This window comes from Lactuca virosa, chromosome 9, assembly GCF_052849685.1.
Source record: "Lactuca virosa cultivar CGN04683 chromosome 9, Lactuca_virosa_CGN04683_v6, whole genome shotgun sequence".
Classification (NCBI taxonomy): domain Eukaryota; kingdom Viridiplantae; phylum Streptophyta; class Magnoliopsida; order Asterales; family Asteraceae; genus Lactuca; species Lactuca virosa.
Genome location: NC_136434.1, coordinates 102,650,643 through 102,673,580, shown reverse-complemented (window position 1 = coordinate 102,673,580; position 22,938 = coordinate 102,650,643). Strand labels below are relative to the sequence as shown.

At 34.3% G+C, this 22,938-nt stretch overlaps 2 protein-coding genes across 2 annotated transcripts; both read left to right on the top strand.

Moving 5' to 3' along the window:
* Positions 1–5,639: 5,639 nt before the first annotated feature.
* Positions 5,640–7,020, top strand: LOC145138266 (chloride conductance regulatory protein ICln-like). The gene is made up of 6 exons (XM_079072369.1): positions 5,640–5,901; positions 5,997–6,120; positions 6,274–6,388; positions 6,468–6,527; positions 6,616–6,755; positions 6,866–7,020. Exons 1-6 carry the CDS (start codon positions 5,732–5,734, stop codon positions 6,914–6,916), a joined length of 660 nt encoding a protein of 219 aa, XP_078928495.1. The 5' UTR covers positions 5,640–5,731; the 3' UTR covers positions 6,917–7,020.
* Positions 7,021–7,432: 412 nt separating this feature from the next.
* LOC145139629 (21 kDa protein-like) lies at positions 7,433–8,017 on the top strand. Its single transcript, XM_079073384.1, has one exon. The coding sequence runs from the start codon at positions 7,433–7,435 to the stop codon at positions 8,015–8,017; it is 585 nt and encodes a 194-aa protein (XP_078929510.1).
* Positions 8,018–22,938: the final 14,921 nt, after the last annotated feature.

Sequence of the window (22,938 nt, the reverse complement as noted above, 5' to 3'; positions counted from 1 at the left end):
GGGTTGTGTTGTGCGGTTATGGAAGCAACATATGTACATGAAGGCTTCAGAACTGAATAACATTGCTACGGTTTTAATGGACAAGGAGGTATCGATATGTCATAGTACGTTTTCGGCACTTTGTTTGCATTAATATGATTTTTAGCATTCGTTTGTTTGTTTCTTGATGTTAGAGAAACTGTATTTATGCTACTATTAGAAAGCGTTTCATCTGAAGTTTAATGGTTATATGTTTTCCAATTTATTTGTTGGTAAAAATCTTGTCTGTTTGAAAATGTCAAGTCACAAGTTTAAGATAGATTTCCTTAACAACACATCGGTGAAGGCCCTGACAAATAACTAATTCCCACATACTTTGAGTTCTTTTTCTTTTGCTCAGTTTGGAGACATCAATTATGCCGATGTAAGGGAGGAATATGAAATTGGTAATGAACAATGGTTGGCGAGGAATTCTTCCTCTTTTGGTTTTGTGTCTCTATTTGTGATATATATAGTATATCTTTTTGTAGATGTCATTGGTGTTGTGTCAAAGCATACAAAAATGGTGATGAGTACCTAGGAGGGTCAGTAAACAAAGAGGGTGTCATTTGACTTAAAGGATTGGGGTAATATACAATAACCAAAACTATTGTTTGTCCTTTTGTGGGTTTAAGTTATAAAATGCATACTAATGTTAACGATTCTTTGATGTCCAGGCTAGAACGTATTCGTTGCACTATATAGGATGAACATGCATAGGAATTTTCATTTATGATGAGTAATTGTGATTGAAGTGAGAAAATGTTGGCAATTATCCAACTTTATGAGGTTCGATCATGACAAGTTTAGTTATGCATATGTTGCATGCAATGGTTCATTTTAAAGACTAAAGTTGACGCTTGAACTGTTGTCATGTTCTGTGTACATAGTTGTAATAGGCCGCCCTTTAGCGACCAATTTTTATTTTGGGACAAGAATCATTATTAATTCAATGGTTGAAGAGATCATCCTCCATTTAAAAAATGGTATACACATGTTAATATATATGAAAATGGTGAAATATAAGAGGCTACTCCATTATCTTTTGCAATGGTATAGTGCATCTGAAATTCTATGAATAGTTGTGGAACCAAAGATATTTGCAGATAATGAATGTCAAAAAAATGGATCTCACTCTGGAAATTTTTTCCCATGGGTGCCAAAGGATGTTGGCCATTAATCTTAGTTATCTTTTGGAGGTAATAAATTTGTTCTTATTAATATTACTTTCATATGATTGTCATTAATTATGATCTTTTGTTGTTCTTTGGAAACTAAGTTGGTTTTGGTTTTTTTTTTTTGGGGGGGGGGGGATGGGATCACCTTTATTCAGAATGAACAACATTGGATCTATGTTTCCTGTAGAATATGTAATCGTGTTGTAGAATATGATGTCATTGATGGTTACAACATCAGGGAAAGTAAATATTGGGAGTTTCAAAGTGCAAAACATCAAGGTTTGGTTATGAGTACATGTTACAGTGCTTCTCATTTTTAGTATACACCTCATTTTGTAATCATTAACTTATATTAAAGGTTGGTGTTACCTGTTGTACATGTGAGATTCAGGTCTATTTTAAGGAGATCTCTGGGGTTATTTTAATATCTTTGATTTAAGATGCTATACACTTGTTAAGGAAGGTGCGACTATGTGACAACCCGAAACTTCAATCTTGTACAATTAATCAATTTAATCAATATTCAACTTGTTTTGTTGATTTCTAGTACTATTCAAGGGTTCGTTTAAGTAATTCTAAGCTTGAGCATGACCAAGGTTGAGTCTAGGAATGAGTCAGTAAGTCGTATACTGTCAAAACAAGGCCATACACACCTTTGGAGGGAGTGTACGACCGTACACATGGGTGTGCGGCCGCACACACACCTCCTGGCAGCACACTCACTTTTGACAGCGTTCACACTCCTATATAAAGGGTAGACCCCTTCCCTTTCATTCCTTTAACACCTTGGCAGCACACAACACCATTTCTCTCAAGCTTCTTCAACCACAAACCCTCCCAAGGCTTCAAAAACGTGAGTAATCCATCCCTTAACTTGTTGTGCATGAAGAACCTCTTGATCTAGGCCTTGAATCATGAAAGTCCCGTCATGTTCTTCATCTCTTTGAAGGAGTGCGACCACACACTCCTGTGTGCGGCAGCACACTCCTGTGTACGGCAGCACACTCCTGTGTGTGGCAGCACACTCCTGTGTACGGCCACACACTCCTGTGGGCGGCAGCACACTCCTGTGTGAGGTAGCACACTCCCTTGTGCAGCAGCACACACATTTGTGCGACCATACACACACACCACAGGACCACAAACCCATTTCTAAGACCCTAAACTTGTACTACAACCAAATATGGGCCTAGGACACTTCATGGATGCAAGTATGGACCTTGAAAACACCTCAAAGGCACCTTCCATCATGAGTGTACGGCCACACACCCATTGGGCCGCACACCCATGGCCGTACACATCTTTAAGGTGGCCATACACCTCCCTCATGCAATCCTTTGAGGTCCTAACACTTAGTGCAAGTAGTCCCAAGTTCTTAGAGTGGTTCTTCATCACATCTAGTGGTGAAATACCATCATTTGACTCCTTTATGTGTCATTACTTGTTGATTAGGATCAAATCGTGTTCAAGGCTTCACTTGAACATCCCGCATTCCGTATCGATCCTTCATTCAAATCACCCGAGGTGAGTTCATACCCCTACATTTTCCGTGTTTTTAATGTTTTCAGGGGGGAATACAAGCCAAACTCAAAGTATTTTGTTAAGTTATAAACTTATTAATGCAGTCCAACGATTTCCACGTTAATAACATATTCGGATATTTTATCTCTTTTTGTAATATGTTGAGCATAAGGGAAAACTTCTATTTTGGAAATCCAACTTCATAGTCTTCAGAAAGGTTTTTACAAAGCATTTTCCATATCAACTCTAATAAACTATAATGGGTATAGTTTGGGATAACCCTCTAGGCAGTCTCTACTTAATCAGATTTCATAAATGAATATGTATAAACTATGGCAGATTTAGTTTATGTTATATGCTTTCTCAGGAGTATAAAGTACATTTATTCAAGGATACTTATTGTTTTATACTGATTTCTCGCTAGTAAACTAGATTATACAAAATTGTGAGGCGCTACTTCAATACTGTACCCTTAGGTGTATAGTGATAAATCCTTTTAGTATAACCAGAGTCTCCTGGAGGGAGAGCGTGAGATTTGTGAATAGATCTATTCGGGACTGACAATCCCACACCAGAACTGCTAGCTACAGTTAGGCGGGCACGCTTGTGGTGAACAAATGTCATTTAGCTTAACGCTTGAAGAACGTTATAAAGGTCTCTCGGTCTTATCAAGTATGGTTATACGACTCGCAAATAAGTATAAACTAACTTTGTTTACGGACTCTACCCTTCATTGGTTTTATTTTGAGTAATAAAACTACTCTTATATATATACTGATAGTATTCAGGGATTTCTAAACTGGCATCTCTACCTCTACGACAGATAACATGTTTTCTAAAACTGATGGTTTATCATCTACTAATAGATACTCTTTCTAAACTACCTTTCATAAGAAAATATAGGATTTTCTTGAGGAACACTCTTCAAAGGAATCAAAGAACAATTTTTCTCTAAAACTAAATGCTTATGAACTCACCAGCTTTATGCTGATATTTTTCAAACTGCTTGTATTCTCAGGGCAACGATAGACAGGTACCTTCGCTCACTTTTGGAAAAGTCGGAGCAATAAGAGCCATGTTTTCTATATTATACACACTTTTGATGTATTTAAAACAAGTTTCAAACTGATGTAAACACTTCTCATCTTTGTATTCAATGTTTGGTTGTGTTTACTATGCTTGCTATACAAATGTTGTGATACTACGCATGACGTCCTCCACCCCGGAACAATTCCGCCATTACGGTTTCGGGGTGTGACAGATTAACATGGCGAGGGTGTTTCAATTCTCGAAGTTATAGAGAAGGATGCATTCCTCGAAAATTTGAATGTGATTTTAGGGAAGTGTTATGGTTTTATGTGTAGAAGTGGGTGATTTTAACTTGTGTAACAACTACGATATCTACACAATGTAGAAAATAAACAGTGGTTCACGATCGGTGGCCACTTTGCAACATGGTTTGCAAGTGAGTGAGGTTTTGGAGGTAGATTTCAAGTAATTTATACAAATTAGCATAATGTGTTACCTTTATTGTTGAACTTGTGAGCTGAATAGACCTGCGTTGGGTGTAAAAAAAGGGGCTATAATATTGAAGAGTGGTGATGGAAGGAGTGTTGATACCACACCAGTCAGACATACAAATAAGGTGTCTAACAATGAATGCATGCTTAATTGGTCTTATATATGTTAAAAGTTATTAAAGGAGATTACATCTTTTGTATGTGTTGTTAATGTAAACAGTTGTGAGAACAATTTAGCTGACAATGGTCTCAGACCAAAGGGCAAACGTCATAATGGTTATGATGTAGGAAAATAGAATGGATCCAGGTCTGCCTAAGCAATTGGTAGTTCCAAACAAGGAAAATTATTAGGGTGATTTAATTTGTTATGATGTTTGTGGCCATTCAGTGAGTGTATTTTTTTAACAATATAAGGAATTTATTAATTAGTTGTGGAAAACATAGTTTAAGGAAGTTAAAAATATTGATGTCAAGCCACAAAAAACTCTTCTTTTTGTAAATTTGATTAACTCAGAATCTATTGCACTCTCACAAAACTATACATAATAATGGTGATGACACTACAGGTGGGAAGCGGTGACAAAGATGGTCCAGAGGGGTGAAGAGGTAGTTGAGCGACTATGAAATAGATGGTACCGACAGGTTGAAGGGGGAGGGGAGAAGAAGTCTTGAAGATGGATGAACGATAATGATACGAAGACGAAAGCGACTACTCATATTAATGAGATTAAGTATTTTCTTCAAGTGCTTTGGGTGGTATTTGCTTCCTTGGAACTGACAAGAAGATATACACATGGTAACCAAATATCATGTTGACATAATATGACACGTCATCCTAACATCAACAAAAACCCAGAAAATCCCGGTTAACGCCATACAAGCATATGGTCACCCGAAAACCCTTAAAATGGGATAAGTGAAAAAAAAAGACTTGCAAAATGTAGGCGATACGAACCAACAAAAATTTTAAAATAAAATCGTTGACAAATCTAAAGGTCTTTTTTGTCAATATTAGGGCATGTTTGGGTTAGTTTTTTTTAGGATAAAAGTGATTTTTAAGAAAAATGCTTATTAACTTATGACTTTTAGAAAAAACTGATTTTAAAAAGTGTTTGGATAAAAAAAGCTGCTTTTTAGGAGTAAAATAACTTAAAAAGCTAGGATTTTTCAGCTTTTTTCAGCTTTACTTTTTCTATCAAAAAAACTGTTTTTAAAAGCGTTTTTTAAATACACAAACACTTTTTTAGCTTATTAGCTTTTTGAAAAACTAAAAAACTGCTCAGCTTTTTGGAAAAGGTATCAACACCCACCTAATAATCAAAACGAATTATTGAATTTGAATTAATAAACCAAAACATAGTAGCTCTTTTGGCTTTAATAATCAAAACGAATTATTGAATTTGAATTAATAAACCAAAACATAGTAGCTCTTTTGGCTTGCTAAACCCTAGAATTTGAACCCAAAAAGTTTTTGAAAACAAAAGAGAGGAAACCATGGTGGCAGGGTTAAGGCTGTTCACGGAGAGGTCGGACGATGGTTGCGCCGGTACGCCTGTTCTCGACACCGACAACGGGGAGGAGCTTATGCACGTACAGCCAAATGTCTCCATTGTTCTCGGCAACCGCCCTCCTTACTCCAGTAGCACTCTCTACATAACCACCAAGTACATCCATAGTTCTTTCCATCTCCACAATCTTACATACTCATCTGTAGCTCATCTGTCGGTCACTGATGATTATTTTTCGGATTCATTTACAGGAAAGTGGTGTGGTTGAGCGATACAGACAGGACGAAAGGCTATGCGGTTGATTTCTTATCGGTGTCGCTTCATGCGGTGTCTAGGGATCCTGAGGCATTCGAGTCTCCTTGCATCTATACTCAGGTATTGTTCCTTAAAGTATTATCGCTCTATCGTTCTAATTTATTTCTATTTTAGGGTTTAGGTTTTGGCTTTAACTTGTGTTGATTCATCTTGCAAACCAGTTACAAATGACTTATTTCTTTTTCGATGCTATTTAATTTCAATTTACTCAAGCTTGACACCGGAGATGAGGACGATGAATCAGAAAACTATCATTCAGAATCAAACGAGACATTGGATTTGTCGAAGATCAAAGAGATGAGACTTGTGCCTTCAGATCCTACTCAATGTACACTCTTCACATCTCATTTGTTTTCCAAATTCCACAATAGTTTGCTAACCTAACCGTTGATGTTCTTGGTTCATAGTGGATACTCTTTTTCGGATATTCTGTGAATGTGCAGAGTTAAATCCTGAACCCATTGAAGGTGAGATCTAAATCTCTTTATCATTTCCTTTATGATCGATCCCCTTAATGTTGCCATTAAAATACTTTCATCCTTCCACTTTCTTCAGAGGATGAACAAGAAGAAGAAGAACATAACTGGATTTTTAGTGCTGATCAGTTAGATGATTCAGAGTGGAATGACATACAGATTCCTTTCACCATTGGTTATTCAAATGGAGACCATGATCTTGCTCATAGTGTGCTTCAGGTATCCTTTTTCACTCATTCTGTCTTTATCTAAGGTTAAACTTCACTGGTTTTGTATACTTTCGTTTCCTAATTTCTCTTTTTAATTGATGTGTATAAAACTTGTTGCAGCTTCAAATTAATGACCAACGATTTGAGGATGCTGAAGAGATGGAGAATTGAAATAAATCATTAATTCTTCAATTTCAAACTCACAGTCAACACTAGAGTTAATGAGTGTTAAAAATTGCACATTTTGTTTCTATGATATAATCTTGTAATTAACATGTTATCGTGTCAAAAGTTAAGTTTTATACAAACTCAACAATTGTGTAAATATTACACTACGAAGTGTAAAATGTTTAAAAAAAAAAACACAAAATATAAAGAAGTATCATTTGGAACTTGAATGGGTCAAGGAACATATAATAACGTATAGGATGATAGTAAGTTACCCAAAGCTTGAAAGTAAACCTCACATCAAATGAAGTACAGATATATAGTTGACTTTTTCTATAAAAAACTGTTGATGAAAAACATACTTTTAACCTCGATCATTAATTAATTTATCACAAAAAAATGAAAGGCCTTTATGAACTCTTTAAGAGAAATAGCTAGACACATAAAAATATATCAAAATTATTTTAATGTCAGAACACAAAAAAATTGGATAAAAACAATCCAAGAAGAGAGCAAAATATGTCAAAATCTACCACCTTTTTCTTAATAACGTTATCGGCGTTTTACCTCATTGCAATTGCAACAATAAACTCACATATGTGCAATGATTCAAGCAACCCAGAGGCATGCAAGAAAACCATAGAGAAATTAAAGAAAGAAAAAGAGATTGATCCGAATAACACAATTCGTAAAATCATCAATTTTGGGCTTCAAAAAAGCCTGACTCTTAAAGCAAACATGACTGATTGGGTACGCCATAGAAATCTAAGAGCCAATGAACATGCTGCAATCAAGGGTTGCTTAGATGACATGGATAATGTGGTTGATGACCTACGGAAAACCCTAAAGGAGGTTGATGAATTAGCAGAGGCTCAAAAGGCACAAAAGATGCAAGTTTTTATGTTCCATAATAGAAACATTAGAACGTGGTTGAAAACCGCTATCAATAATCTTTTGTCTTGCCAAAATGATGATTTTGCAATGGAGGGATTGGAAGGTGAGGTGAAACAAGATGTGTTGAGAAGAATTCCGGATCTCATAATTGCAACTCGACTTGCGATTTGGACCATGGAATTGCCTTCTCAAGACATGAACAATGTTTAATTTTGTTTTTGTGAAAAGAAAAGAATGAATTTGGGTTAGTGAGATTTTGATTTGCATTATTGTAGTATGTGATTGTGAATTTGTATCTAAGGTCATGAATCATACGTATTATATGAGATACAAGTATTTTCTTTTGCTACTTTTATGTTGTATGCAAACTTGTATCATATGTAATTGTGAATTTGTATCTAAGGTCGTCCAATAATTTTTATCATGAACTTTTGAGTCATCAGAGAAGGGTTTTATATATAAAAGTCTTGGTATTTTGAGAAATTTTTTAATAAAGTCGTAAAAGTTTATTTATTTATTTTTATTTTTTAACAGAAAAGTCTCGATTATTTAACATTTTGCCCAAATTAACGAAAAAAAACCATTTTTATATTTTAACAAGAAATGTCAGATTATATGATTTTTCTCAAAATAATGAGATTTTTCTGTTAAAAAAAAATCTTTTAGGACTTTATCAAAATTTTTTTCCAAAATAATGAGATTTTCCACATAAAAACCCCATAGAGAACTAAGAAAATGTTTGGGGCCTAATTTTATTCTTTATATAATAGGCTAAACACGGATGAAGCATTGGATCTCATGGCTCATGCTATAAACTTTATCCAATATTTTCAATTTAACATCATCAAATAGCGATGAACAAAATCAATCTTACATCGATACCTAGTGGTCGGGTCTTGAACAATCTTTTCATGTCTGGTTTCTATCTAGACCGGTTTGGTTCAATGGTCTTCGCAGTTGCCAGATCGTGCAAGAATATTAAACTTAAAAATCAATCTAATTTTAGTTTTTTTTCGGTCGTCTTATTTCATAATATCCATATAAAATCTTTGGTATTCCGTTAATATAAAAAACATACAAATTGTTTCATAACATTTGATAAGTTATAAAACATAATCATATCATCAAAACTTATCTGGAAGGAAATTTCAGTAATTGTAGTTGTTCATCTTTTCATCGGGGTGGGATTGGACAATGTACTTGCCTGCCTATCTAGGTAGTTTGGATTTCTTTCTTTAGTGTCGGCAATAAAGTGTTCTCCGGTTTCTTCAACATTAATTTTAGTATATGACGGCACTTCCGCAAACATTCTTTCCATTTTGTCTTTCAAAATCTCTTGTTCCATGTGTGTTCTCTCCATCGAATCATAATAGTCTTCAAGCATCATAGACATTTGCATTGATTCATATGCCAACATACATCTTCTTGTACTTAATAGGTTGCAACTATGAGAAAAACAACATTATGAAGCTACAATATTATCTTGAACCATTAGTACATACATAACCATTGTGGTTAAAACTCTATATTAATGAACATTTTCTCTTTTTGCCACGAGTTTAAAATCTCAAAGTTTTCAGTTTTTTTGGAAGTTATATTACAAGCGTAATTGACAGCTTTATAAGTTTAAAGTTCTTCTACATCCGATTAAATTCTTGAACGTTTTGATTGAAAAATATTGGTAACCATTCTTAAGTGATGTAAAAAAATAACTAGTTCAATTACTTGGTGTCATCTAGAAAGAAGGTCGTGATTCATGACTTTTTTCTCGACTCGTGTACTCATCGTCATATATGTTTTATAATACGGAATATAATGTTTAGAACTCGCTATATTTCGTTCTATTTTAGTTTTATTTTGACTAAACAATTTATTAATAGTACTTGTACTTTGGATTGCATTTTTTATAATTTACAAGTGGATTTAATGCCAAATAAATCATAAAAATTTGGGAATGTTTCATTATTATTTTATAAGTGTTATTTTCATTTAAGTAGTCATACACTCTCATTAGTCATCTAAATACCAAAATCTCATAAGTGTTTTAGTTATTTCACAAATCCTTCTCAAAACAATGTTACTTGTTGGAAAATAAGTTTGTGTGTAACGTCCCAAAAATACTGAGTAAAATTTTCATTTTAAATAAATCAAAACCCTTCTTTCATTATTTCAAAAGACAAACAGAGTAAAAATATTCTCAAAACATCAAAGAAAAATCATAAATAATCGATGAAGAATAAATCTCCAGGGGATGCAATGCGATCAAGCCAGACTCTTCCTTTTGAAACGGGAAGTACCTGAAAATGCTCAAACCACAAAATCGTAAGCACAAAGCTTAGTGAATTCCCCAAAATACCACATATCATACTAATCAGTGGGCCCAACCCTGGGGTATATTCTAACCCAACATATAATCATGGACCTAGCCCTGGGGTATGTTTAACCCGAACATACAATAATGGGCCCAACCCTGAAGTTTATTTCGACCCGAACATACAATAATGGACCCAACCCTAGGGTTTATTTCAACCCGAACATACAATATTAGGCCCAACCCTAGGTTTTATTTCAACCCTATCATACAATAATGGGCCCAACCTTGGGGTGTATTTCAACCTAATCATACATGCAAGAGTCACAAAAACAACTCGCATTCTACGTAATACAATCCAATGGGCCGACATTGGTGCCTTCGACCCACAAGTACAGTGAGAAGACTCACCTGAACTACTCAACATAAGTCCAACAACTACCTCAACATCAGAACAGTCAACCCAAGCTTCCTAAAACCAAACTGAGACCGGCCCATAGTCAAAAACTCAACTCTACCCAAGTTTGACAAAAAAGTCAAACTGGTCAAAAAGTCAACAGCCAAAAGTCAACGGTCAAAGTTGACTTCAGTCGACTGCCACGTCGTGGTTATCCATGACCACGTCGTGGCCTACAAATGACAAAACATACGATAAATCCCTAGTCGCCACGTCGTGTCAACCTAAGGCCATGTCGTGGTCTTTAGTTTGAAAAGCTTTTCTTCAGTAAGAGCTTAAACCATTAGGACCAATGCTAAAATCATCAGATCTAATTCCTAATAGCTTCATAATGGATAAAGTTTCCAACTTTATCCATTAGGAAGGTCCAAACCACCAAGATCTAGACTTTAAGTCTCAAAAGGGGCCATGAATGCATCTTTCTCAGCTTAATCCATTAAGTCCAAGTCTCCAACCTTCAAATCTGAATCAACATGATGTTTAGATGGATAAAGTTTCCAACTTTATCTATAATAATGTCTCAATCTTTCAAGATCTAAACTGTAATACACCAAAATGACCTAAAGGACCAAGATAACTAGCATTACTAAAAGGGAAGGCAAAAGATCATAACTTTCCTAATTCATGAGGTCTAAGAAGCATTCCAAACTGATAAAAATATGTTGGAGTCCACTCAAGTCCAAGATCACTCATAAAATGGACCAAAAGTGCCAAAAACCACAAATGAAGAGATCTAAAGAACTAAAGAGCAAGATTGGAACTTTATACTCATAATATTCCAGAAATGTAGTGCATTTGATAAATCCAAACTTGAAGCATCATTCCTTGCAACCAAAATAACCTTCTTGATCTTTAAGCTTCATCAAAATATCATAAAAAGCATCCAAAAGAGGAGAGAGTGGAGTTGAGGAGCTCAAATCTTGAAGGCGGAGGCTAGGGTTTCTCCCAAGGGGTTCTAGAGGTGATGGAGGCTAAGAAAATACCCTAAAACATGAATCCTTACCTTTTAATACCTTGACAACCCTAAAAGTTCGTGGGCTTAGGCTGTACAATTCTCACCTCGTGAGCATATACTTCCCATCTCTTGAGAACAGGCTCTTCATGTTGTGAGAATATACTTCTCACTTTGTGAGAACGAGTTTTCACCCAATTCCATTCCAACTTCAAACAAGCATAACTTCTTCGTTTCTACTTCGTTTTATGCTATCTTTATATGCACGGAAAGGCATCGATGAGCCCCACAATCTTATCTAATTACTTTTGACTTAATACATGTCGAACTAAAACCATAATCCATGCAAGAAGTCCGGAATATTACTTCTCCCATTTTACACTTTTTCTTCAAAGCACAATTCCAAGACTTTAATCACTTAACCAACATTATCAACATCCAATAAAGTCTAAGCCTTATTCCCTTGAAGCCCAATGCCTTTACTCAATCCATTTATTGTCCACAATCCCGAAATAAAAAACTTCTCGAAACAGGAGGTTACATTGTGATATCATCACTACCTGAGATATAGTACTCCTACAACAACATGTAATTCTTTTAGATGAGTTTGATTGATCAAAATGTCATATTAAGGATCATGAGGAAGGTGTTCTATATGATGTTCTTGTCACACCCCAAAACCGGAACGGCGGAAACGTTCGGGGGCGGAGGACGTCATGTACAGTGTCATAACAATGCACAATAGTAAAACAAGCAACACCATCCATTGCATTAATAGAATAGTTAATACAAGTGTGTTCTTTAAGTAGTTGTAAGACACCAAAATGTAACATCAAAATAAAATACGAGTCTTGAACATGCTCCGTCTTCTCAAAACCTGGTCCAGCGTACCTGTCTACTGGTTCCCTGAGAATACAAGTTATTTTGAAAGAAAGTATCAACATTTAATGTCGGTGAGTTCATAAGTATTTAGTGTCAAAGGTTTGCATTTGTTTCTTGAAAGTGTTTGAATTGTTTTGTAAAATGTTTGTATTTGTTTGTATACTTCCCAGAAAATCCTATATTTTCTCCTTTAAATGAAAAGTAGCCTTCTACCAAGACCGATCTGTTTGTATGCTTTGTTCTCTTGAAAATGATATAAAGTGTATGTTTGTACTTGAAATAGTATAAAATGTATGTTTTCCATATTAATAAACTATATTTACTAGAAAAATAGTATGTAGTCCTCATGTGAGGAATTCACTGTATGAATGAAATGGAAAATGAAGATGTATAGTAGTTTTGTATAAAATACGCTACTGATGCATTAACTACCTTGAAACCAAACTGGTTAATTAATGTTAAAATGTGATGAGGTTATAATCATACTTGATTGACTTAGTATAAAACACGATGTTCTTCAGGCGTCGAAAATGATATGACATTTGTCACCCGTAGACCTACAGGTCCCACTGTAGCTAGCAGCAAGGTGTAGGATGGTTAATCCCGTATAGATCTATACACAAACTCACGCTCTCCTTCCAGGAGACTCTGGTTACAAAACGTGACAAAGCAAGTATTGCTATGCCATGAAATAGTATCTCACATTTAGTTATTCTTGTTCTTGTTATAGTGTGTATGTTCCTTCTGTTCTTATTATAGTGTGTATGTTCCTTCTGTTCTTGTTATAGTGTGTATGTTCCTTCTTGTTCTTGTAAATGAATAGTAATAGTATGCATGTATTGATTCATGTATGTTTCTTTGTTCTAGAAAATAGTTTGTATTGATCCTCTAAACTATACCTATTAGTGTTTACTAGTACGTTTTGTATTTGAATGACTGATCATGAATGTACACATTTGCTCAACATATTGCAAAGGTACTGAATTGATTGGAAATACTTTTATATTTATATACATATATAAATATATATAACTAATATTTAAACGACATTCGGACAAACAACTATACCCCTAGTCCACATCCAAACAAGGAAAAGGAAATAAAGCGAGTTATTAGTCCTAAGCCCTTTAAACATTATTTATATAACTATATATATATATATATATATATAAATATGATTTTTGACAATATATAAGTTTAAAAAGAGTTTGTAAAACATTTAAAGATTTTAATCATTTGGAAAGATTTTGATGACTTGATGTCATTTTAAAACAATAATTTGAAGCATTTGTTGATATCACAGTATTTATAAGTTTGAAATCCTTTTTGTTAGATAGTTTTCACATGTATATGTTAACACAAATAAGATGTGTTCTACTTGAAATGTTAACACAATGAGATGTGTTATACTTGTATTCCCCCCCCCCCCCCTTAAAAGCATTTAAAACCATTTAAAAGGTAAATTGTAGGGGTATGAACTCACCTTATGTGAGTGATTTGATAGTAAGTTCGATATAGGATGATTGCTTCACTAGTGAAATCCCGTAGCAAAACCGAGTCCTAAATAGCATTTTATGTAATATATATGTAAACAACTTGTATATAGAAATAAGAATGACAAGGAATTGGGCTAATTTGTAAGTTTCACTTACAAATAAGAGTGTTATAAGCAAAGATGGGAGGCTGCAATGAGTTCACGGCCAGAGAGGTGTTCATGGCCCAAGAACACTTGATGTTCTTGAGTTCACGGCCCAAAGATCTTGATGATATTGAAGATTCAAGTGATAGTCGGTCTAGAAATACCTAGAATGATGATGAAATGATGAACACCTTGAAGATCCAAGTAATATTCTAAGAAGAATTTACGGCTTGAAAGATGATACTTGAGAGAGAAATGTTGGAGTTTGCGGCCAGAAGTGAAAGAATGAGGAATAAATCAGTCTCGCTTATATATATATATATATATATATATATATATATATATATATATATATATATATATATATAGGGCAAGGTGTTCACGGCCGAAGGGTGGTTCATGGCCGAAGGGCTCGTTTGCGGCCATGCGAGGTTTGCGGTTTGGACTAGGCTCTCTTATATATCACTTCTAATACAAGTAACCTTTCTAGTTTAAAGTTTTAAACCAACTTTAGACTTCAAACTTAATAACATAAGATAGAACAAAATGAGAAGTCTGCCATTATTTGACCAAGTTTGACTTTCACAAGAATAAAAATTACGGGTTGTCACATCATCCCCCGTTAAAGGGAATTTCGTCCCGAAATTAAGTCTAAGAGATACACATGGACTAAAGGAAAAGATGAGGATACTTAAGTTTCATTTGATCCTCCCGCTCCCAAGTGAATTCAGGTCCTCGCTTTGCATTCCAACGAACCTTCACTATCGGGATCCGACTTTGTTTGGTTTGCTTGACTTCCATATCCATGATTTCTACTGGTTCTTCCATGAAATGTAAGTTCTCGTTTAACTCGATCTCCTCGAGCGGGATCACAAGTGTCTCTTCAGATAGACACTTCTTTAGGTTCGATACGTGGTAGGTAGGGTGTACGTTGCTAAGTTCTTGAGGTAGTTTGAGCTTGTAAGCTACGGGGCCGATTCGTGCGAGAATCTCGAAAGGCCCAATGTATATTGGATTCAGTTTGCCACGCTTTCCAAAGCGTATAAGGCCCTTCCAGGGTGAGACCTTCAATAGAACACGGTCACCAACATGAAATTCCAAGGGTTTTTGTCGTTTATCTGCGTAGCTTTTCTGTCGTTCTTGCGAGGCTTTCAGTCGGTCTCTAATCTGTACGATCTTCTCTGTAGTTTCTCGAATGATTTCTGGACTGGTGAGAGTGCTGTCAGGGGTTTTCCCTTTAGCTAACTGAGTATCACCCACTTCAGCCCAGTACAGAGGTGATCTGCACTTGCGGCCGTAGAGGGCTTTGAATGGAGCAGCCTTTATGCTATATGAGAACTCGACAAGGGGTAAATGAGTATCCCATGCCTTCCCGAAGTCTATCACGTAGGCTCGCAACATATCTTCCAGAGTTTGAATCGTCCTCTCACTCTGTCCGTTTGTTTGTGGATGGTAGGCTGTACTCATATCCAACCTAGTTCCTAGTGCCTTCTGTAGTGACTGCCTCGAGGTGAATCTACTGTCTCTATCAGAGATAATAGATATGGGTACACCATGCAGTCATACTATCTCTCTAAGGTAGGTTCTGGTAAGTTTCTCCATTTTTTCGGTTTCTTTGATTGGTAGGAAGTGCGCGGATTTGGTTAACCTGTCCACGATAACCCAAATGGTATCGAGAACACCCGTTGTCTTGGGCAACTTGGTTATGAAATCCATTGTAATCCGCTCCCACTTCCACTCAGGTATCTCCGGCTATTGTAGTAAACCTGAGGGCTTTTGATATTCTACTTTAACCTTGGCGCAAGTAAGACACTTGCCTACAAAGGTATCAATATCCGCTTTCATGTTAGGCCACCAATATAACTTTTTGAGATCCAGATACATCTTGTCTCAACCTGGATGAATGGAGTATCGAGTATTGTGTGCTTCGTTGATGACCACGTCTCTGAATCCATCAAACTTCGGTGTCCAGATCCGATCCATGAGGTATGAGGCTCCGTCACCCTTGACTTCTAAGTTCTTATCCACCCCTCTCAGGGTTTCACCTGCCACATTTTTAGGTTTTAAGGCTTCTTGCTGAGCCTCCTTAATTTGTGTGGACAAATGTGAATGGATTGTCATAGTCAATGCCTTGACTCTACGACCTGAGTATTCTTTTCGACTTAGGGCGTCAGCTACTACATTGGCTTTACCTGGATGATAACGAATTTCGCATTCGTAGTCATTTAGTAGCTCGACCCAACGTCGTTGTCTCATATTGAGCTCCTTCTGATCGAATATATGCTGAAGGCTTTTGTGGTCTGTAAAGATAGTGCTTTTCGTACCATACAGATAGTGTCTCCAGATCTTCAGAGCAAATACTAGGGGTGAGCATAATAACCGAAAAACCGAACCAAAACCAAATTAACCGATATAACCGAACCATAATAACCGAACCATTTTAAAAACCGTTGGTTCGGTTTCTAATTTTTGTTAACCGATAACTAACGGTTCGGTTATGGTTTTATAGGTTAACCGAACCATTATTAACCGAACCGCTAACTTATATTTTAATATATAAAAATTATAGATTATATATAAAATAATATAGTCAAACTTATTTAAGATCCATTGAAATATTGAAAATATAATCCATCAATCCTCACTTATCAGGAGACGAACGGGCAATCAAACCATCTAATGCTGATCACGTAGACACACACAATCTTCCAATCATGCATTGAGTTAGATTATTGATTAATGTTGTAATTCATAATCAGCTAATTCTACAATTTGTAAACATTATTCATAATTAGTTTAATCTTCATACCCATAATCGTAATCGAAGGCTTCCCACACCGTTAATCCTAATCAAAGATTGTTTTGACTTTATAGTCATATTCGAATGATTTTTTGACTTTATAATCAAGACTTCTAGGTAAGTTAAGTATTTGGTTCTTCTTGACTCTTTGATATATTAAGAATGTATTTTTTTGAAATTTTTTGGTTTTTTTTTTATTTACTGTTTTTGACTTAATCACATTGAATGTATATGAGTGATTGTCTTTTTTTTTTTAATCCAATAACACATAATATGAATGTTTGGCTCTTTTATTTTATAGTTTTTGATTTAATCGTATTGAACGTGTATGAATGTTTGGCTTTATTTTAATATTAATATCAATTTATCAATATATGAAATTATTAATGTCAATTTTTTTAATGTTTTATATTTTTATTGAATGTTTTTGATTTTGAATGTGACTATGTGTTATCTCACTCTAAGTATTAAAGGTGCACATTTTATTCTATTACTATAAGCTAGTTTACAAACATTGGCATCGAGGACTTTTTGGTATTCTATTTTCATTTTTTATGCCAATATACTTTCGTCATTTATATTATTTTGAACATTATGGTTAACCAATATTAACCATTAACCAAAACCGTTAACCGATAAAAACCATTAACCATAACCAATATTAACCATGTCTAATGGCTACCAAAATGCATTAACCAATCATAATGGTTATGGTTCGGTTTTAACCAATAACCGAACCAAACGGCCCATACATACCCCTAGCAAATACTACTGCTCCCAACTCAAGATCATGTGTAGTGTAGTTGACTTCGTGTGTCTTAAGTTTTCTTGAGGCATGGGCGATGACATTTCCCCATTGCATAAGAACACAACCAAGCCCCTGGTTGGATGCATCGCAGTATACCACGAAATCTTCTATCCCTTCTGGGAGGGACAATATCGGTGCGCTGTATAAGGCTTGCTTCAACTTTTGGAACGCTTTTTCTTGTTTCTCTTCCCAGTCAAAGGTCAGACCTTTCTGGGTTAATGTGGTAAGTGGCTTCGCTATCTTTGAGAAGTTCTGAATAAACCTACGGTAGTATCCAGCGAAGCCTAAGAATTGACGGATTTCTGTAGGCGTCTTGGTGCTGTCCAGTTCTCGATGACTTTGATTTTGGAAGGGTCCACGTGAATTCCCTCTTCGCTAACCACGTGACCCAAGACTCAGGCACAAACGTCAAACCCAATACTTGCACGTGGTGCGTTCACATGCGAACCACGTCCGTAGTAATTAATACGGACTCGATGATTTAATCACGTGCAGCGAACGTCCATGAAATGCCATTTAAGTGGGTTTTATTATTTATTTTCGTTTAATTGGGTTCTTTTTCGTTCTTTTATTATTTATTATTTTTTATTATTCGTTAAAAAAATTAAAAATAAAATTTAAATAGATATATGCTCCGTTTTAACGTTTTTATTTTTTTTGTTTTCTTTTTGATTTAAAAAAAATATTTTTTTTGTTTTGTTTTTGTTTTTTAATATCTTTACTACATACTTGAAGATACTAGTGTTTTTATTTATTTTTGTTTATTTATTTTTTTGCTTCTTTTTTATTTTTTAAACTAAATATCGGTTTGAGTTTTTAATATTTAACAATTATAAAATTTTAAATAAGAAGAATGTTATGGATCATAATATTTTCCATTCATACTCTTTTTGAATTATATTATTTTTGGATCATAAAATTTTGAATCAAATTATTTTGAATTATAATATTTTGATTCAAATCATTTTTGAATCATTTGATTTTTGATCAATAATACATTGAATTAAGTATAGTTTTTATTCAAAAAAAAAATTACGGATCATTATATATTCTGAATCATAAAATATATAATTAAGGATTATAAAATATTTGAGTCTAAATATTTTTACATCATAACAAATTAAGGATCATAAACAATTAAAGATCATAAACAATTTGCCACTTATCGGGTCACCGTCAAAACTTCATTTCTACACTATTCCTATCCATGCTTCTGTACTCTATAAAGTTGCTATACTTATGGAATTGGAATGATGCTATATAGCAATTCCCTAAATTGAAGAGTTCTTCGACAAAAGATAACAGAAAACATTTGTTTATTTGTGTATTATATCATCCTACTTTTGTAGATCGATGCCATAAAAATTAACAGAAAACACATCTAATACAAAAACAACACCGTCTATCCCACGCGGAGCGTGGGCTTACCCCCTAGTAAATAATATTACTAGCATTATCTAATGATATTTTTTCACCCTCATAAGGGAGATGAATTTTTTTCAAACACAATAATTTGTTTGTGCATGCACCTTATTTTTTTTATTAATCCAATGTAAAAATGATAGTGGTGTACCGTATGGAGTGGTTCAAACGTCGCCTGTTAACAACAAACTACCCAAAAATTTATCAAAAAGTTCCTTTAATTCCCCATGAACTAGTTTACATTTTTTCATGACATCACGGTTAAGGGTCCTATGACTTACAACACAAAAGGTCAATTGCAAAGTTTTTGGATGAACATAATAACTTTTGGCCAAGTAAACAAATCGAAAAGAAGACCATTTTGTATGATTAATTTTATACATAACTCACATAGTAATATTGGATCACAATGTCATATTTCAATGTCACTACCTACTTGTGATTGAGTTGTAGTACATGACATTTCTCTAAGGACAAGGTTGTAAATTATTCAAAGTAATATTATTACTAATATAACTAAACCTAAGTTATTATTATTGGTTTATATAGTTTATTTTACTTATGGTTAGTCACTTACATTACTTAATAACTTATTAATTCAAAAATAATATTTCTCAGGTACCAAGAAAAGAATGGTCATATATGTCGGTCAGAAGGAAGTATGTTTAGTATATAACTTTTCGAAAAATCCAACAACCACACACCGATTATGACTATTCTAGACATCACTAACCGTGTTATATCTGTCAGTATTACTATTTGAAATAATAATTGAATTAGGTAATGCAAGTGACTAATTATAAACAAATTAAACATATTCAACTAAACTATTCAACAAAACTAATTGTAGCAACCTAAACAATTAAAGTGTAATTATAAATTAAACGAAATTAGTTATAAATAAACTAAGCTAATTAAACCAAACTTAATCAAACTATTAATTCGTCATATATCTGTCAGTATTACTATTAAAATAATAATTGAATTAGGTAATGCAAGTGACTAATTATAAACAAATTAAACATATTCAACTAAACTATTCAACAAAACTAATTGTAGCAACCTAAACAATTAAAGTGTAATTATAAATTAAACGAAATTAGTTATAAATAAACTTAGCTAATTAAACCAAACTTAATCAAACTATTAATTCGTCATATACCCTGTTGCATTCCTTAAATAGATTTTTTTTTTATCAAACTACACATGTACTACTACCTCCTACCAAGGACATTGTAAGTATAAGGCTTGCTTACAGTGAGAAGACAAGAGAGAAAGAATCCATGGGGTATAAGAATGGTTGGAAACCATGGGGTATTCATAGGAAAATCGTTAGGATAAAAAGTATTCCAAATGATAATATACATTTTCAAAACTATTTCCATTTGTTAGAACAATCATCAGACTTCATAAACAATTTCAAAACTCGTATATTGGTTAATTTTGAACTTTTTATTTTTTTTGATGTTGTGTACTTGTGTTTATAAAATTTATGGTTGTATTTTCTTGAGTGATCATTAATCCAAGAAGCACACTCAACTAATGATAAATTACAAGATATACGTGTTTTACAACAGGTGGCCCTTCGTAGATATAGGGGTAAGTTTTAACTTTTTTGTGACTTATGTATTCATGTCCATTGTTTAGTTGAGGATGATCGTAAAAGAAATTCCTCAAAATATGGAATTCTTTGACGAATTGTCCATATGTGTTAAAGTTTGATCAAAGATCCATATGCGTTAAAGTTTCTATCTTTATAACCTATTGCCGAGTTAATATAATTTAGATGACCATTCCGACTATATTGGCTTGAATCATACCTATTTTATGACCATTAAGACTGTTATGACTAATGATGGACCGAATTCTAGGGTTGTACTATAAAGTAATTAACTTTAATGTACATGAACTGCATAGGATAGTCATTTAGTGCGCCTCATTGATTCTTATGACCACTAAGACCAATAGATCAAATCTTGCATTATACGAACTAAAAGACTGATAATATGGATAATTAATCTACATGACAATTGTGATTAAAGTCCTTAGAGTTATAGGATTAGTAATCGTACCATGAGACTAATCAAGCTAGGAATCAGTAGATGACGAATTAATATACATTCATTTTTGAGAAATTAACCATAACTAAATGGGGTAATCAAATCTGAGTGAAAACACCTTTGTTATTTGTTTCTACATCCACTTTCCACTTTATCTTTCTTAGATTCTTTTTTTAAATTTTCTATTCAATTGTTTATTGTTTTAGAAACTATCTAAATATATGCTAAAGAAGTTCTGAATGCTTTCACATGTTCCACTTCGACTTATAAGAGAACTCGAAAATAGTACCACATTGAAGTAATAATATGATAAAAGTCGAAAAACTCAGTCGTGATGCTCCTCATCTCCATCAAGTCAAGCCTTCATGATGAAGTCGCGATGCATGTTAGGTTAGGGTTTCAACCTCCAACATCCAATCTAAGGTGAAGTTGGGAATAAGAAGCAAAGGGGTTTTATCATCGATTTCTAAGTCAATTTCTATTTTCATTTCTTATATATAAATGATACATAATAAATATTAATAATATATATATATATATATATATATATATATATATATATATATATATATATATATATATATAGTAAGCTTGTTAAGTGAAACTGTTGGAGATGTATTATAGTATATAGGCTAAGGCTCTTTCAGGAATTACGTGGTAGAATTGGTTGATAGAATTACGTGGTAGAATTGGTTGATATTTTGATGCCTTATTGCATGATGCATTTGCTGCTTGAATGCGGCTTGATTTGTGCTATGTGAAACTTATATTGATATTAACTAATTATTAATTGAATGCGTTAGGCTGCATGCCACAAAGATTAACTAGTTTTAGAATGCTTGATTTGGTCATATTATGCAACTCTTGTTTGAGTCCAACCGTTGTAGTGCAGGATCTTTCAGTTGAAAGATTGTTTAATTTTTGTTGCATGTAATTGTATTCGTAGGATAGTTAGTTGACATTGATAGAAGTTTATTCTGCAATTGATAGCCGGGTGGGCGGGATTTCTAGTGACCTAGGAAAAGTGTTAGAGTGTCCTAGTGTGGGCACTTGAGTAAGAGGAATCCTAGAAGGAGAATCTAGGAAGATTATTGGTGTGTAGTCATTCGAGCGCTGGTATATGTGATTAGAATGATTAGTAGTGGTCATGTGTAGTGACTTGGGAACTTTTAGACAATTCTTGGGACGAGTATGGATAGGTGTGGAAGGTAGTATGAGCTAGTACTACTAGAAGCACATGATCTGTATGAGGATCAGGAAGAGTGAAAAATTTACTAAGGAGTTGGTTGAATGTAGATAGCATGGTTTGGCACCATGATTCATGGTAATTTGTTTCCATATCTATTGGTTATATGGTTATGGTTAGACATGATGAGGATGATCCTGGTTATGGTTCAACCCTGGTGCCCATGATGGTTTGGGTATGGGTGTTGCAGACTTGCTTGAGTTGGTTGATTCTAAAGTCTCAAATGTTTTGTTTTAGGTGTTATCAATCTGAGTCTTGGGACCCAAAGAAGAAACGTTAGTGACAATCGTCATAGGGATTGCAACTTTGTCAGTGCTAGTCGGCTGATGACTTGGGTTATCGTTTTCTACGACATGTTTATATTTCAGCCTCCTATGTTCGAGGGGAGGAGAGAACGAATGTTCATCAGTCAATAATATATGTATATGCGATTACCTCCGTACCTATTCATAAAATATGACTATTTATGCTAAAAGGCTCGAAAATAAGTGAGCAAAAAGTCGTGTCATCATATGGAAATTTTAACATATCCGGGAAGTACATGACGGTGCGAA

Excerpts from the sequence above, each read along its gene's own strand:
- LOC145138266 (XM_079072369.1), top strand. The coding sequence starts at position 5,732 with ATGGTGGCAGGGTTAAGGCTGTTCACGGAGAGGTCGGACGATGGTTGC. Across the intron at positions 6,121-6,273 it reads CTCCTTGCATCTATACTCAG|CTTGACACCGGAGATGAGGA; the intron begins GTATTGTTCCTT and ends AATTTACTCAAG. Across the intron at positions 6,528-6,615 it reads AAATCCTGAACCCATTGAAG|AGGATGAACAAGAAGAAGAA; the intron begins GTGAGATCTAAA and ends CACTTTCTTCAG.
- LOC145139629 (XM_079073384.1), top strand. The coding sequence starts at position 7,433 with ATGTCAAAATCTACCACCTTTTTCTTAATAACGTTATCGGCGTTTTAC.